This window comes from Passer montanus, unplaced genomic scaffold (genome assembly GCF_014805655.1).
Source record: "Passer montanus isolate IOZ18808 unplaced genomic scaffold, ASM1480565v1 scaffold172, whole genome shotgun sequence".
In the NCBI taxonomy this organism is placed as follows: Eukaryota; Metazoa; Chordata; class Aves; order Passeriformes; family Passeridae; genus Passer; species Passer montanus.
Genome location: NW_024364493.1, coordinates 619,349 through 635,474, shown reverse-complemented (window position 1 = coordinate 635,474; position 16,126 = coordinate 619,349). Strand labels below are relative to the sequence as shown.

Genomic DNA, 16,126 nt, shown 5'->3' with positions numbered 1-16,126 from the left:
GAGAAAACTGCAAATGTGTCTCCCAAGGGAGTCTGTCAATCCCCTCCACAACATTCCTACTCATGCCAACACCCTCAAACAGCCTCTCAATGAAATCTGCTGGAAAATGTGCTTTGAACCAGCTTTGAGAGCTGACAAAAGCACTTTAAACTTACTCCACATGTTGCCTGTTTAAAAAATAGGCCCACCTGTTACTTTCTCATTTATATCTGTTAAAAAGAAACAGTGGCTGGCAGATTAAACCCTCCCTCTCGGTACCACAGGATGGTTGTGAAATAGCAGGAGGTATAAAAGTCAGGAAAGCCAAAGCCTGCCCTCCCCACCTGCCCTCAAAATGCAGCTGCTCAGGCAGTTCCTCCTCCTGCCTCTCTTCACTGCTCTGGCTCTCTCTGAAGGCAACTCAGTAGAATTCACAGGTATGGAAATCTGTTTATCTGTGAGATTTTATTGATTTCTGCACAACAGGTCTCATCTAGGCAACTGAAGGGCAAAATGTTAAACATCTCTAAAAGTGAATCTTATTTTAATGTGCTGATGGGAGGATAGTGACACCTAAACGTGACTGCAAGCATTAAAAATGGTAAATAATAAAAAATACTCTATATATTCCACCCTATGGCAGTTATTTTAATTTAAGAACCTGATTTTGAAGCAGTTTTACTCTGGAATGTAAATTTGCTTTTACAAATTAATACTGTATTGGAATAACAGAAATCAGGGGACTAATTGGGAAATGCTTGCTTTTGACAGAGATCTGTCCATTTTTCCTCTGTTCAATCAGAAGCAATAAGGAGCTGTTTGTTGCTCAGTCTGGGATCCCCATTCTGTGCTCAGATCAGCAACGTGGCTGGTTAAAGGAGGGTAGCTATTGCAGGATACTGAAATACTGCAGCAGAGCTGCTCCAGGGGTGTCTGACCCCAGACCCAGAGGGTGCAGGAGGGTAGGACTGACCTGTAATGCTCTCACAGAGAGGAGGTTTCAGTTCTGATGGTAAAAGTCTCTCCTAAACCTTTCTATTCCCTCTGGAGTCCATCAGAAAGCCTGACCTTGTTTTCTGGGGCTGCATGCACTCTACAGAAAATTCTTCTGACTGCTTTAGACCATTATTTTTATGTTAATATTAAAGTAGAAAGGAGATCTTATGCTCAGAGTGGATATAAACTTTCTCCAAAGTTTCCTATCCAATGGCCATTACTTCAACTACTTCCTAACCTATTAAGTAGTGTCAGTGAGCCCAGACATAGGTGAGTTGTGGTTTTTTTTCATAAGAGTACTTACAAATCCCAAGGCTTGAATTGCTTGTGGTGACAAACCTTGCTGAAGAGAGATGCTGAGGTGTCCTGCAGCACTTGGCATTTCCAGTTGTGCTACTGGCTTGATCCTTTTCTCTGCTACTAGAAAAATCAGGATAAACCATGGCTTTTTAATATTCTTTTACCATCTGATTAAACAGATTTCATAAGATGAAGTAAAATAAAATACATTTATTTAAATAAGCACATTTTTTCATATCTGTTTGATGATGGACTCTTCCAGTCTTTGCATAATGGAGGATTAAATATTAACTACAAGAGAAAACTTGAGAGATATCCTTGCAAGCTGCTTTTGTGGTTGTTGTTGTTTAACAGGGGTGCCTCACTGTGGGGCTTCACTTCACGAGCCCAACAAAGCATTAAGGATTGAACTAAATGCAAATGCAAGCTGCACCTGGCAAATCCAGAGGAATGCAAATCAAACAATTAGGCTCATTTTCTCCTATTTTAAGTAAGTATTTCCTACAGATGCTTTTGTACTGTTTCATTTCACTAGAATATAGCACAGAAATGGATTGCCTCTAAATATTTCTCTCTGTCAAATCTGTTCTGTGCCCTCCAGTGAATCCCAGAATGGTTTGGGTTGGATGTGAGTTAAATCCCATCCAGTGCCACCCCAGCCATGGCAGGGACACCTTCCACTGTCTCAGCCCCAGTGTCCCACCTGGCCTTGGGCACTGCCAGGGATCCAGGGGCAGCCACAGCTGCTCTGGGCACCCTGTGCCAGGGCCCTACCATCCTCACAGAGAAGAATTCCTTCCCAAATCCCATCTATCCCTGCCCTCTGGCAGTGGAAGCCATTCCCTGTGTCCTGTCCCTCCATCCCTTGTCCCCAGTCCCTCTCCAGGAGCCCCTTCAGGCCCTGGCAGGGCTCTGAGCTCTCCCTGGAGCTTCTCCTCTCCAGTGAGCCCCCCCAGCTCTCCCAGCCTGTCCCAGAGCAGAGGGGCTCAGCCCTGGGAGCATCTCCATGGCCTCCTCTGGACTCACTCCAGCACATCCTTCTTGTGTTGGATGCAGCATTCCAGGAGGGGTCCTATGGGAGCAGAGGGGAAGGATCTCCTCCCTCAACCTCCCATTCATTTTCAGTGTTGCACTTTTGGGCCGTGTTGAGTTTCTCATTCACCAACAGCCCCAAATCCATCTCCTCAGGGTGTTCCCAGCCCATTCTCCACCCAGCCTGTATGTGAGGGACTGCCCCAACCCCTGTGCACGTTCACCCTGTGTGCCTGCCAAGGAGCTCAGGTGGTTCTCACTGTGCTTTTCCCAATAGATTTGCTCCTTCTTCAAGCTGTGAAACAGAAAGCATTAAAGTGTTTGATGGTCCCTCCACTGCTTCAGCTCTCCTTGGACAAGTGTGTGATGACACAGATGCAGTCCCAGTGCTTGAATCATCCTCAGACAGTTTAACTTTTCTCATAACAACCAACTCTGTGGCTTTCGCACGAAACTTCTTCGTCTACTACTACTTCTTTTCACCAGGATCAAGTAAGACATTAAATAACATTTAAACTGCCGCAATGGAACATAATAAAAGGAACTTTAATCAGTCTCACTCAGGTCTTCAGGCCTCAGAGAATGGAATAGGGCAAAAATCAGGAAAAGAGGCACAAGCGATGCGTTTGCAGAGATCCTAAAAAGTTAAATTTAACTTAGAAATGTGACAAAGTTGACATTATGGGACTTTACTTTTACTTCCAGACTTCTATGAAATGTACTCAGCTTGCAGATATTACAGCATTTACCCAGAAGAATTTGACTATCTAGTCAGAACTCCTGCCAAGTACAGATTACAGAAGTCAGTAAGGATTTTAATTCAATAAGCTCCTTACTCTTTTTATTTTGAAAGATAAGAATAGCTTGGACAAAATCAATCTTAGCTTGTGACCAGACCCTTTACTTCTGCTAACCTGGTGGCATGGTATTAAGCTCTTAAAAACTTAATTTACTCTTACAGAGTAGTTACCAAATCCCAGTTCATGCTGCTCCAATTTAATTTTGCTGCTGAAAAATTCTGCCCTGTTTCTAGTCTACGTTTGTCTGAGGTTCCACTGGTTTGATTTTTTTTTTTTTTCGCCTTTGTCTAGCGAGTGAAATTTCTCTCATACTTGCAGATTTTGCACTTCCAAACAGATCATGCATGGTTGGAGTAACATCTTCATTAGCAGTTTTTCAAGAGAGCACCAAATTTATCCAAAATGTGGATAAATGTGGCTCTCACTAAGCTGCTCCCAGAGCCAAAGTTAACTCATCTACAGCCAGCTCAGAGGTCATCACACTGGGCCTCACAGAAACAGTGACCACTGGCTTTGTGCATTTTGTAATTCCACCTGACCTCAAATTCCCTATGGAATTTCCATCTTTAGTACCTTTAATCATTTCCAAAGGACTGGAGTCCTAAAGAATCAATCCGGATAGTTACATAAGGTTTGGGGTTTTTATATGACTCATTATATGACTTATTCTGTTACCAATATTTCTCCTCTCCTTTTCAGAAACCGAAAACTGTGGGGGACAATTAACTGGTCCCAATGGGACATTCAGCAGCCCCAACTACCCAGCACCTTACCCTCAGTTCAGATACTGTGTCTGGCACATACAAGCACCAAAAAACTCAAAGATAAACTTGGAGTTTCAAGATTTTTTGTGAGTAAATTCCCTATTTATATTCATTTAGATATATATTTATATATATATACATCCCTATTTATTTTTATATATATAATATATTATGTATATATATATATATATATATATACATCCCTATTTATTTTATATATATATAATATATATTTTTATATACATCCCTATTTATTTTTATATTTATAAATGCTGTTTCTCTTTATACATTCTGTTTAAAGGCATTACTTTGTTAAACACAGGAAGAAGTCCTTTTTAACTTTTAGAGCATCTGTATACTTTTATAATAGAGGGATTTGTTGACTATTATGATAAAATGATTGCAAAGTGTTTCACATCCCTGTACATTACCCTAAAGCAGCTGCAGTGCCAGTCAGGGAAATGCAGAAGACATCTCAGGTGACCAACCACGAGGTGCAGGTCCATTTCTTGAGACATTCAGACTGCAGAATGCCCTGCAAGAATTCAGTGTGAAACGTACAGGATTCCACAGGAAATCTTTACCTTGACCACTGCCCTCTGAGATGATTATCTCTGCACAGGGTGGAATATGCTCTGAGCTTTCCTGGCCAGGGTCCATCTCTAATGCTGTTCTAGGAGAATTCACCCTCCACTGGTGAAAAATTGCAAGAATCTTCCCCTATGATACACACAAGAGGTTTCAGAAGCTTTAAAATGATTTTGAGAAACATAATAGTTTTATATGTTTTATTTGGTTTCGACAATGCCTGTTTGTGGTGTTCTGTTCCCCATTCTATCACTTCAGTTGAGTGGAACTCTCAGACACTTTATCTGCACTGAATCCTCCATCCAGTACAGCCAAGGCTGCACTCAGATTTCCCTGTGATGGTTTTTCCTCTGTCTGCAGCCTGGAATTGGACAGAAACTGCCAGCTTGACTTCACAGCAGTCTATGATGGCCCCACCACTGACTCTGGGCTCCTGGGGAAAGTGTGTGGGCGTGCCCAGCCCACATTTGAGTCTGCCTCCAACACGATGACAGTTGTGCTGTCCACAGATGACACCAACTCCTACAGAGGATTTTCAGCTCAGTATTCCACTGCTCCCCTGCCAGGCCCCACGGAGCCCAACAGTGAGTGCCCCTGCTGCATGGAGAGGATGCTGATTGTTTTTATGATGTGATCCTTCTTTTACAAACATCCAAAAGGACTGATGGTTGATACTGAGGAGTTAAGCCTTTTTATTGGTAGTCTTTTAACCCCCTTTACACACGAAAATCCCACATTATCTCACCTGTAGAGCATAAGTTACTTCCTGACCCATCTGCAAAAGAAAAACAGTTCTTTCACTTTTGGGTACTTTCTTTCTGGCTGGCACCACTTAAAATCTGAGGTTTTCCTTCTTCTGTACAAAACATTGTTACTATGCTAAGATGCAAAGATAAACTCCTATTGTCTGGTTAGTTGAAATGGTTTTGTTGCCTAAGGTGCTCAGGAATTTTCCTGGTCTGCACTGGTCAGTCAGAGTTTAGATATATTGTAATTTCCCTTCCCCCTGAGCTGGGCCTTATTTTCCTTATTGGTCCTATATCCTTGCATGCCCATCTTCCCATTAATTCAATGTGCAAAGGAGTTTCTAAATTCTAATTCATTAATTGAGGTGCAAAGGAGTTTCTAAAGCCTCAGTGCCTGAGATAAATCAATTTCTGCATTTCTGCATAAATCACCATTCTGCACCAGCACTTTGATTCCTTTTCCCCTTTAAAAATGCAGAGACCCTTCTGTGTTACTGGGTTTTAAATTAAACTTACAGCATGAGTTTTATGGGGTTTTGCTCTAATTCTGAAGATAAGCATGAAACTTTAGTGCAAATTCTGCATGACTTTAAGTGGACATGAGCTTTTTCACTGAGAAATCCAGAATCATGTGACAAGTTCAAGGATTTAGACAAAGTGAGAAATGACCCCTGCAGTTTGTCCTGATGTGTTCTTGGTTTTGTTTGATTCTTTTTCAATGGCAGCAACCCTTACATGCTCCTCAGACAGCATGACAATTGTTCTGAGCAAGTCTTACCTGGCCTCCCTTGGCTTTAGGGAAGCTCACCTGCAGCTGAATGATCCATCTTGCAGACCAGTTGTAACAGATTCAGTGATTTTCTCCTTCCCATTGGCCAGCTGTGGAACAATTAAAAAGGTAAAGGGGATAAAAATATGAGTAAGCTAACAAGACCTTAGGAAAGATAAGAGCTGGTAAAAGCAGTGTATGAATAGCATGTGAGTACATTGATTTTATTTTCACTTAGCTCATCCCATTACATATTTTCTGTCTTGAAATACAAAGAACATTTTTTCCTCTTTAAGAATCTGATGATAATGAACTTTTCAAAAGAAATGTGGGAGAATCCACACAAATTAACCCCCAAAAGATTGCCAAGAGCTAGTTCATAGCACTGTTTTGATAAGGGTACTGGAGCATAGCTTTGGTACTTCCCATGCTCCATGCACTATTCCTTAACCTTGTTGCTGCCTGGATTGGTTCAGTGTTTAGGAAAAAAAAACAAGAAGAGGGTTAATAAGATTTTTTGTGTGCAGATTGTTTCACAGTTGCACACCTCTGATAAGCAGAGCTGGGCAGGTTTGTCAGTTTAGCTGCAATTCCTCTCAACTGCTCTGCTGGTGCAGCCCCAGCTGAGCCCTTGGCACGGTTCCTTTCCCAGGATGAAGGGCACAGCATCACTTACACCAACACCATCTCCCTGGCTGCAGCTGGCAGCGCCATCACCCGCCGCAGGAGCACCGAGATCACTGCCCAGTGCACCATGAGCAACAACGAGACCGTGCAGCTCATCTACACCACGACAAACAACGCCATCCAAAACCTGGCTGCTCAGGGCAGGTACAACGTCAGCATGGCCTTCTACGAGTCGGATTTGTTCTCCAAGCCTGTCCAATACTCCCCATACTACGTAGACTTGAACCAAACTCTCTTTGCTGAAGTGACTCTTCATTCCACGGACCCAAACCTCCAGGTGTTCATTGATACCTGCACTGCATCTCCCCAGCCTGGTTTAGGATCACTGACATACGACTTAATCAGGAGTGGGTAAGGCTGATTTTATTACAGTCTCCTCATGTGTGAGGAAATGGGATCTAAATGGCAACTGCACTTCTATTTGTTTTGTTTTGAATTTTTGTCTCTTCCACCTACCTTCTTTAGTAGACTGTGATTAGAAGCGAGTTGCAGATAAATTTAAAGATGTGCCACAGAGCATCCACCACATCATGCTGGGCGAAGGCAAAAAAAGCACATCATTGCATGCCCACGTGTAGGAACAGTGCCCTGGTTAAATGCTGTAGTTACAGCTCACAGGACTTAGCCAGAATGATTATTCCAAGTGGACTCTTTTAACAGATCTGCACATCTTTTTGCAGCTGCAATAAAGATGACACTGTGGTAACCTACCCAGCGTTTGAAAACCATGGAAGATTCAAATTTAGGGCCTTCAGGTTCCTGAGGAGCTTCCCATCAGTTTATCTGCAGTGTGACGTTGTGATCTGTGACAGCAACACCACCAACTCTCGCTGTGCCAGAGGCTGCATCTCCAGGCAGAAAAGAGCCACCTCTCCCTACACATGGAAAACTAACACTGTGGTGGGTCCCATCCGCCTGAAAAGAGATCCCAGGGCTGCTGAGCACCCAGGTAAGAGGGGAAAAATAAAAAATATAAATATATGTGTGTGTGTGCTTCACTCAGTTTTGTTGTTGGTGCTCCAGATAATAAACACAGCTGACTGACTGTAGGCCAGGTTAAATCCTCCCACTGCAGGCACAGGAGTAAAAAGGACAGTCCTGAGAGCAGAAACCAAAAGCACCATGCCTTTAAATTAGAGCTGCAGAGGTGTCTGTAAGACAACTAAGCTTTGGTGCCATTTGCAGTCTGATCTGCAGTGGTCAGGTACTGAGAGCAAAGAGAAACTACAAAATATGGAAAAGCTGTTTTTAAAAGCTTGTATTGCTACTCAAACTGTGCCCATTGTTCTCAGTTTTGTGGAGCCCAAAGCTCCACCTGAGCCAAAAGCACACTGGGCCACTTGCTTTCAGGTATCAGACCTAGGAAATACTTAGAATTAATCTTGCTCTTAAATAGTAATTTGAATATTTTTCCTTTTATTTTTTTTTTAATTATTATCCTTTCTAAACTCCAGCAACATTTTAGATACATTCCCATTTACTTCAATAGTGAAAGATTTTGCATCCATATGTGTGGAAGTGAACACATCTGTAACTCAAGGGCAAATATTCAATTACAAATATTATAAAGCAGAGTAAGTTTTACTGAGAAGCAGATAGGAAACCACTGAAACCACAAATTGCCTTTTTTTTTTTTGCCTAACTTTGCTTCAGCAAATGTCTCAAATCTCTCTCATGGTGACAGCACTGCTTGGCAGAAACTTGGCTGCAGCAATACCAAAGAACTGAACATCATGATGTTCTGTAGGATTGTTTTATTAGCAATTTTTACAACTCTTCAGTACTACATAATCAGGATTTGCACGCTGTATGGGTCATGTCAAATGAAAATATCTGAAAAAAATGCTTATTTAATTCCCAATTAAATCATGCAGTATTCTAAACTTTAAGCACTTTTATTTTTCTCTCTATACAGAATCCCTCACTGAAGTGGAAGCTGACAAAACACCAAACCTGCAACAATACAACTTCTACACTCTGGCATTTGTGGTTTTAATTTCAAACATTCTCATTGTGGTAGCTGTGATACTGAAGCATCACAAGCACCAGGTAGGAAACAGCAATCAAAATGGCCAGAGGTCATTTTAACTACTTCTGGAGATTTCTATTTAGTGTCAACTGCTGTTCATATTTGATATCCAGAGAGGGAAAAAAAATTAAAAATCATTAAATTAACAGCATTTGAACTCAACAATACTCAAAAACTCATTCCAATTTCTTTGGTTATCAAATAAAAAAATCCAAAACCGTCTCAATTTAGTACTTTATCTCAAGTCACTGAGTTGAAAAATTGTGTGTACCTCAGGACGGACTGTACCTTTACAGGCATGAAGTACAAGATAATTAAGATCCTTTTATCTAAAAAAAAAAAAAAAATTCTTTTTGAATCACTTTGAAACTGCACCTGGCAGGAGTTATGATCAGGGAGAACTGCAAGATGCCTTTTCAGAGCAGATTATCCTCTCTTCCAAATCTGCTTCTGTGTGTTTGCTACCACCAGGATCTGACAGTCTTCAAAATACATCAGTTTTCCTGGAGAAGGAGATATCAGGCAGAGTAAATAATGATAATGGCTTGGACATGCTTATGCTGCTTTTGAGCCAACACTTGCTTCCCCATCAACAGCTTTTGCCAGAAATGTTTGCGCACCCAACTGAGGGGTTTACCATGAAGTCCCTACACCCTCCAATTTACACCCCAGAATCCAAGAGCAACAAACAGAATGAAGTTTGAAACTCAACCTGCCACAGAAGAGGGATTTGGAGTCACATTCCTACCTCCCCAAGTGACAGCAAAACTGATCCCAAGGGGTTAAAGGAAGTGTGATGCACTAAGGAAACTCCTCTGGTGTTCTGGAGCTACCCCAGCACACCCTGTCTGGGAGCAACATCCACTTGAGAGGAGCCATGGATGAAGAACTTGCAATTAGGATAATGAATCCTGGATAAAGTCTGCTGAGTTTGCATTCATTGCACTTGCTCCTGCACTCAGCTAGTTTAGGAGGGAAAGAAGCATCACAGTCTTGGTTTAGGTATCTCTAAAGGAGCCTGGACTCCTAATTCAGGTGCCTGTACAGCCAACAAGGCTCCCAAAGAACCCAGGCTGGGTTCACATTCCCCCAGCTCTCTTTACAAACACAGCTCCATAAACTGCCCAAACCAGGCAATGACAATCCAACCTTCCTTTTAGAGATGGAACAAGAAATGTCTTCAACAGGAGTGCCAATAAAGCAAAAGAACAAACTGCATTCTGTTCTACTGACAACACATTTCACATCAAAAATTAACACAACCCAAAGAAGTGAGCTGATTACATGTAGGTAAAAAGATAAGCAGTAACTCAGTTTATTGAGAGTGCTCCATTGTCCAAACTGGAACTGGGGGACTGTTCATACAGCTTCTAGCAATGCTCTTTAAATAAATAAGCCATAAAGGGCATACAAAACTCTTATATTTAGGAAAAAACACATTCTTAAGATCTTTCATAAAACTAACAAGTGTGTACAACAGTGGATAGAATTACAGTAACAAAATGCAAGTTAACAACACTGAGGTTCTTCATAGTTTGAACTGCATAAATACTAGGCTTTGTAAAGTCTAATTATCCAAGTATTCACACTGAAACCCTACACCTGAATCCCTCTACCTCTCTCCATTAGAAAACCCCTCGTTAGAATCATAGTGTGCTTGGGAAATTTTGTTTGGTTTTGAGTTCTGAACCAAGTCCATCAAGAGAAACATTTTATTGTCTATGTGTGTCTGAAGAGCCTGGATTTGGCAGTCAATATAGTCCATTAGCTTCTTCTCCATCAGATCCAGGTTTTTTGAAATGATCTTTTCCAAATAGGAGCAAATAGGCTGTTGTTCCACTCTGTAAGAAGAGCAAAAATAAGAATAAGTATAACTTATTTCTTAATGGCAAGGGGCAATAGAGAGATCTGGGCACCTGAGCATCTTTTAAATGTAAAATTTCATTTATCAGGCAATGAACTTTGGAAGGCATTAGGTTTCTAGCACAAGCAAAATACCCTGCCTGCCACACTTTAAAACTTTTCTTTTTTCATAAACACGCTACTGTATGTAGTCATCTTCTTACAATCTTGTTTTTTCAAAGGCTCAAATATGCACTAGAGAGCTTAATTATAGAAAACAAAATCCACACAAATCAACAACATACACAGAGTTTGTATTCTGTCAGCATGGCAGACTGTCCTTGTCAGCAAAAGTGCTTCAAGAGTTATCCAAACTATGCAACTCCCTGGGTTTGCATCTGCATTCTTTAAGAACACTGGAGCTGAGACATTCAGTCTCCATTAAATCCTGATTCCCAGGTCTCACGAGTTCCAGCATTGCTCCTGAGGTACCAAACTGGGTAACTCTGACACCTGCACTGTAAAAAGTGAGGAGGAACAGGAAAAATCAGTGGGATGATGCAGACCAAGTACAGCAGAAAGACTGTGCCACACTGTGTGAAAAAGGGAAGATGTGAGAATTTAGGGGTAAAAGTAATCAAAATGGAAATATAGTACATGAGAAAGGCAAGTTAAATGTGAATGAAGAAACATGCTTTTTAAATTAGATTAAACGGAGGTAGAACACAAAACAGTTTAGTAACAACAAAAGATGTGATTTCTTCTGAAAAACTCCTACATTCAAAACAATTGTGAAATTGAAAAATTGTAATGCTCATCACCACACAGCCTTCAAAACCACGTTTTCTAAGATTCACTATTGCTGCTAATGAGAAGAAAATGCTTACATTACACATTCTGTTTTAACCTGTCAGTAAATAATCAATACTACTTTGAGAGAGTCACCAAACTTCACTCACCCAGCACTCGGAACACTCTCCTCTTTAGCCACTGCACTCCTCCCAGGGTGCCTGTCCCCATCCTTGAGCCGAAGGTGATTCACCTGAGTGCACAAGTTTTGAAGAAAAGGAAGAAGCACCTGTGGGTTGGCCACGTTTGGAGTTTCACCTGCTTGCTGCTGCACTTGCAGAGATCCCACGACTTTCAAATCATTCCTGAGGTCAACTGCATTTTGCTGGGTAGGAAGTCTTTCAGAATCCACAGTATTCCCTCTTTCAGGTACCTCTGAGTTCAGATCACGAGTTATTTTTACATCTTTATACACTGCTTCACTTGTTAAATGATTTTTAACAGGCAAAGGTTCACTGGCTGATGGACTCAGTGAGGACTGCAGAGCTGCTCTGTGCATTCCATCTACTGCATGGTCACCTCCAAAGTCAGAATTTCTCCCCAGGATCCAACTGAGTTTGTCTCCAAATGGGAAACTGTTCTGATGGGGAGAAAAACCCATTTGAGTATTTGAGATTTCAAATACACTGGAAATTATACAGCAATAACAATAGATACATTATAACCCAGCATTCTACTAGTAAAGAATTCAGAAGTAGTTTTGAACTACATTCTTTGTGAGTATGAAGTGTTGATTATCTTGTCAGTGTCTAAGCAAGAAAAGAGCTTTACTGACTTCATTTTTACCATGCTGTATCCCCAAAACTGAATTATTAACCTCAAATGGATTCAGGATTCTGTTGATACACCCACTTTGCAGGACTAGGATCTAAAGTAAATGTTCTGTGAGAGCATGTTCCTTTTAGTTGAAAGCCACATGGTGATAATGACCATTAAAGAGAGAAACCAGCCCATCTATCTACAACCCAAATATTCCAGGGAAAATGCCCACCATCCTTGGCATGGTCAGCAGTGGCAATGGAAACAGGAAAAAGGAGAGCAGGGTGGCAGTGAAGATTACAATTACAACAAGGCAAATAATAATAATCATCATCATCATGTTGGAGAACACAACCTTTACTCTTTGCACTCATTTGAGTGGCAACAGATAAATCAGGATGGAAATGGCAGCAAGTACAGATTTAAAATCCCAAAATCTTTTTAGAGCATTCCCAACTGGCCAAGTGCCAGTTTGTGCTTGTGGAAAAGTGACTTACTTTCTGCTGGCACCGGACCATGTCCATGAGCTGCTGAGCACCTGGAGACAACTTGGATCCCATGGATTCCATTATAGTTTGCACTCTGTCTAGATCTATGCTTGAGCCTAGTGAAGGAAAATCAGTTGCTAGTTTTGCAGACACTGCTTTCACTTCTAGAATTATTTTACTGATGAGTACTCTGTGTTTCTCACCAAAGGAGAGCAGCTATTGCAAGAAGGAAAAAAATACTTTGGTTAGGGAAAAAAACATTTAATGTTTTCTCTGTATACAGGGGACAATGCATTGCTCTTTGAGTCTTGGGAAAAATTATGATGAACTCTTTTCCAGGGAAATTAAGCCAATTTCTCCTTGCTATTATTCCCCATAAAATTCTGACTGAAACAGAGGTGCCTGAGTACCCAAATAAAGTTTTTCTAAGCATTTAAGAGTAGTGACCACACAATTTTCACAAGCTTATTTAACCCCAGAGCTGACAGTTCTAATCACAGATCTGCAGTTTGGGTTTTTTTTGGTTTTTTTTTTTCTGGTTTATGGGTTTTTTTCTCTAGACTAAATTATCTGTATCATATAAAGTCTTCATGAAAACTGAGATACCAATTTAAGAGGAGCACTCTGCCATCAAGACAAAGCACCAGCCAACAGATTTTTAAGTGATTATGTGAGGAGATGGAGTGTATAAAACCAATAATTTTACTAAGAGCAATGCAATTTAGTTGATTGAGTGATTAAAAAGCTAGAAGAAAAACAAAACAATGCTGTTCAACTCCCTACCTTAATTCTACAGGAGGCTGCAGGGCATTCAAACTTAAGGTACTTGTGGTATAAAGTAACCTCTTCAGTTTCACTAGGAAAATAAAATAAACAAGCTGTGACATCAATTTACAAGGTACTTTTCTTTTGTAGAAATACACCATATTGGTAAATACTTAGATAAGAAACAAGACTAACTGGAACACATTTCTAATGCAGATTTATGCTTTCTAACAGCACATTTAATTTCTAGGTTTTAGCATTTTTTTACTTTCTAATAGCAGTTTTAATACTTATATGCAACTTGTAATGAATCTTATGAAATATTTATGTTAAAATTACTTGTATGTGTGCTTGCACTGTGCACTAGAGAAGCTTTTGAGGTTCAGTACATTATTCACACATCCCCCCTGAGGCTCTGAGCCGACTGGTTTCTAGTTAGCTAATTAAGCAGCAGATGTGCCATGTAATGACTTAAAAACAAAACAAAAACATGGCTTTATTTCCCCCGGCAAAGCATGGAAGGAAGTGTTGAAGGGGAAAACAAAATCTTCTTTTTTAAAATCTTCTCTTTTGTTCTTTCAAGTGTGAGAGGACTAATTATTAAAGAGACTTTCACAGAACCCAAGAATGGGTTGGAAGGAACCTTTAAAGTCACCCAGTGCCACCCCTGCCATGGCAGGGACACCTTCCACTGTCCCAGGCTGCTCCAAGCCCTGTCCAGCCTGGCCCTGGGCACTTCCAGGGAGCCAGGGCCTGCCCACCCTCACAGGGAACAATTTCTTCCTAATATCCAACCTAACCCTGCCTTCTGGCAGCGTGAAGCCATTCCCCCATCCTATCTCCCCAAGCCTTGTCCAAAGTCCCTCTCCAGCTCTCTCGCAGCCTTTCCAGGCAGTGCAAACGGCTCCAGGGTCTCCCCAGGCACCTTCTCGTCTCCAGGCTGAACAGCCTCAGTTCCCTCAGCCCTGGTACAGACATCAGCTCTCGAACAGCAGCATCACCTCACACACACACACAGCGCTGCCCGCACCGTGCGCTGCTCCCCGCACTCACCCCGGCGCCGGGCGGGCGCCGCGGCTCTGTCCCCGGCCGGTGCCGCAGTACTCCTCGCCCACGTACACCTCCATGTTCCGGGCCTGGCTCACGATGCCCACGGACACCATCTGGGCGCCGGGCCGGCACTGCAGCCGCAGCTCGCAGGGCTCCTCGCCGCCCTCCCGCCGCTCCGCCACCACGGCCTCGCTGCTGCGGGGAAATGAAGGGACACGCGTTGTCCCGCCAGCCCCGCTCCGGCCCGCGGGAGCGCCGGGGGCGGGAGCGGGGAACGGGGAACGGGGAACCGGGAAGGGGGAACGGCTCCCTCATGCCGGGAGAAGGGCATCGTCAGCCCGGGGAGCAGCCTCTTCATTCCGGGGAACGGCCCCCTCAGCCCGAGCAGCGGCACCCTCAGTTCCGGGGAACGGCTCCCTCAGCCCGGGGGAGCGGCACCCTCAGTTCGGGGATGGCACCCTCAGCCCGGCAGAGAGCCGGAGTTAATTCGCCTTTAAAACCCCTCTGAGATTACTACATCCAATACATGGCCCAACATCACCGTGCCAACAGTACCTTGGCTACGTCCCGGTTTTCCTTAAACATCTCTGACTCCCGCTCCTCCCTGGGCAGCCCATTCCAGTGTCAAATCATTCCTTTTTAAAACCCCTCTGAGATTACTACATCCAATACATGGCCCAACATCACCGTGCCAACCGTACCTTGGCTACGTCCCGGTTTTCCTTAAACATCTCTGACTCCCGCTCCTCCCTGGGCAGCCCATTCCAGTGTCAAATCACTCCTAAGAAATTCCTCATAATGCCCACCCTAAACCTGCTGAGGTGCAACTTAAGGCAATATCCTCTTGTCCTGTCACTGCTTCTTGGGATAACAGACTGACCCTGAAGGTCTAGGGTGGATATTAGGAAAAGGTTCTTCCCCCACAGTGTGACCCAGCACTGAACACCCCTCTTGAACCCAATACCTCAAAGGTCTTTTCCAACTGAAATGATCCTCGGATTCTGTGAAACTGTGAGATTACAAGTTGAAACTTTTTATAGTTGAGCTCTTTGTGGGTTTTTTTTTTTCCTCCTGGATGTCGTAGGTATGTAAATCCATCATTTTCTGTGCAGGACATTGGTTGTGACAACTGCAGTTGCTGTCCCTTTCATCAACAGCAGAGACTGTAGAAAAGCATTTCTTCTTTGCTGACGTGAGGGAAATTCCTACAATTTCATTGAAATTTTTTCATTATTAATATGTCAGAATTTGGAGCAGCGGGATTCTCCCAAACTGCGTCCTGACAGCACACCACGCAGGAGAGAGGCTATGAATAAAAGACGCCATCAATAAAAGATGGAGCTCATTTAATTTGCAGTAGGATCTCACCTTCTGGAGCTGGGGAATGCTGCTCCCGAGGCTGTGGCGGACACAGACCCAGGGAATGAGGGTGTCAGGTTCTGCTTCCACCGGTGCTCAGTGCAGGAATGTTCAGGCTGTTCTCAGCCTGTGACTCTCGGGAAATGGACCTGAATGGGCTTTGACAAGCTAATACTGCAAATACAGCCAGCATTCTGCTTTTGGGCACTTAAGGCATTGTTTTATAGCATTTACCAGCAATGGAAAACTGAATTTTCTCTGCTTTAATCAAAGAATTAATTAAAATTAATTAATGTAAATGCTTGAGTGTGTTGTCTCAGCCTC

At 42.6% G+C, this 16,126-nt stretch overlaps 2 protein-coding genes across 3 annotated transcripts; one reads left to right on the top strand and one right to left on the bottom strand.

Moving 5' to 3' along the window:
* The first annotated feature begins 334 nt into the window (after positions 1–334).
* On the top strand, positions 335–7,701 carry LOC120500015 (CUB and zona pellucida-like domain-containing protein 1). The gene is made up of 9 exons (XM_039704349.1): positions 335–416; positions 1,630–1,765; positions 2,585–2,799; positions 3,807–3,957; positions 4,820–5,043; positions 5,931–6,103; positions 6,627–7,012; positions 7,342–7,610; positions 7,685–7,701. Exons 1-9 carry the CDS (start codon positions 335–337, stop codon positions 7,699–7,701), a joined length of 1,653 nt encoding a protein of 550 aa, XP_039560283.1.
* Positions 7,702–9,962: 2,261 nt separating this feature from the next.
* CUNH10orf88 (chromosome unknown C10orf88 homolog) lies at positions 9,963–14,684 on the bottom strand. 2 transcript variants are annotated; one of them, XM_039704346.1, is made up of 6 exons: positions 14,447–14,684; positions 13,412–13,484; positions 12,832–12,844; positions 12,638–12,744; positions 11,492–11,961; positions 10,222–10,531 (listed from the first exon to the last, which is right to left on the bottom strand). In XM_039704346.1, exons 1-6 carry the CDS (start codon positions 14,554–14,556, stop codon positions 10,303–10,305), a joined length of 1,002 nt encoding a protein of 333 aa, XP_039560280.1. In that variant the 5' UTR covers positions 14,557–14,684; the 3' UTR covers positions 10,222–10,302. The 2 variants fall into 2 exon arrangements, with proteins under 2 accessions (XP_039560278.1, XP_039560280.1); XM_039704344.1 differs by having other exon boundaries at positions 9,963–10,531; positions 12,638–12,844.
* Between the last annotated feature and the right edge of the window lie 1,442 nt (positions 14,685–16,126).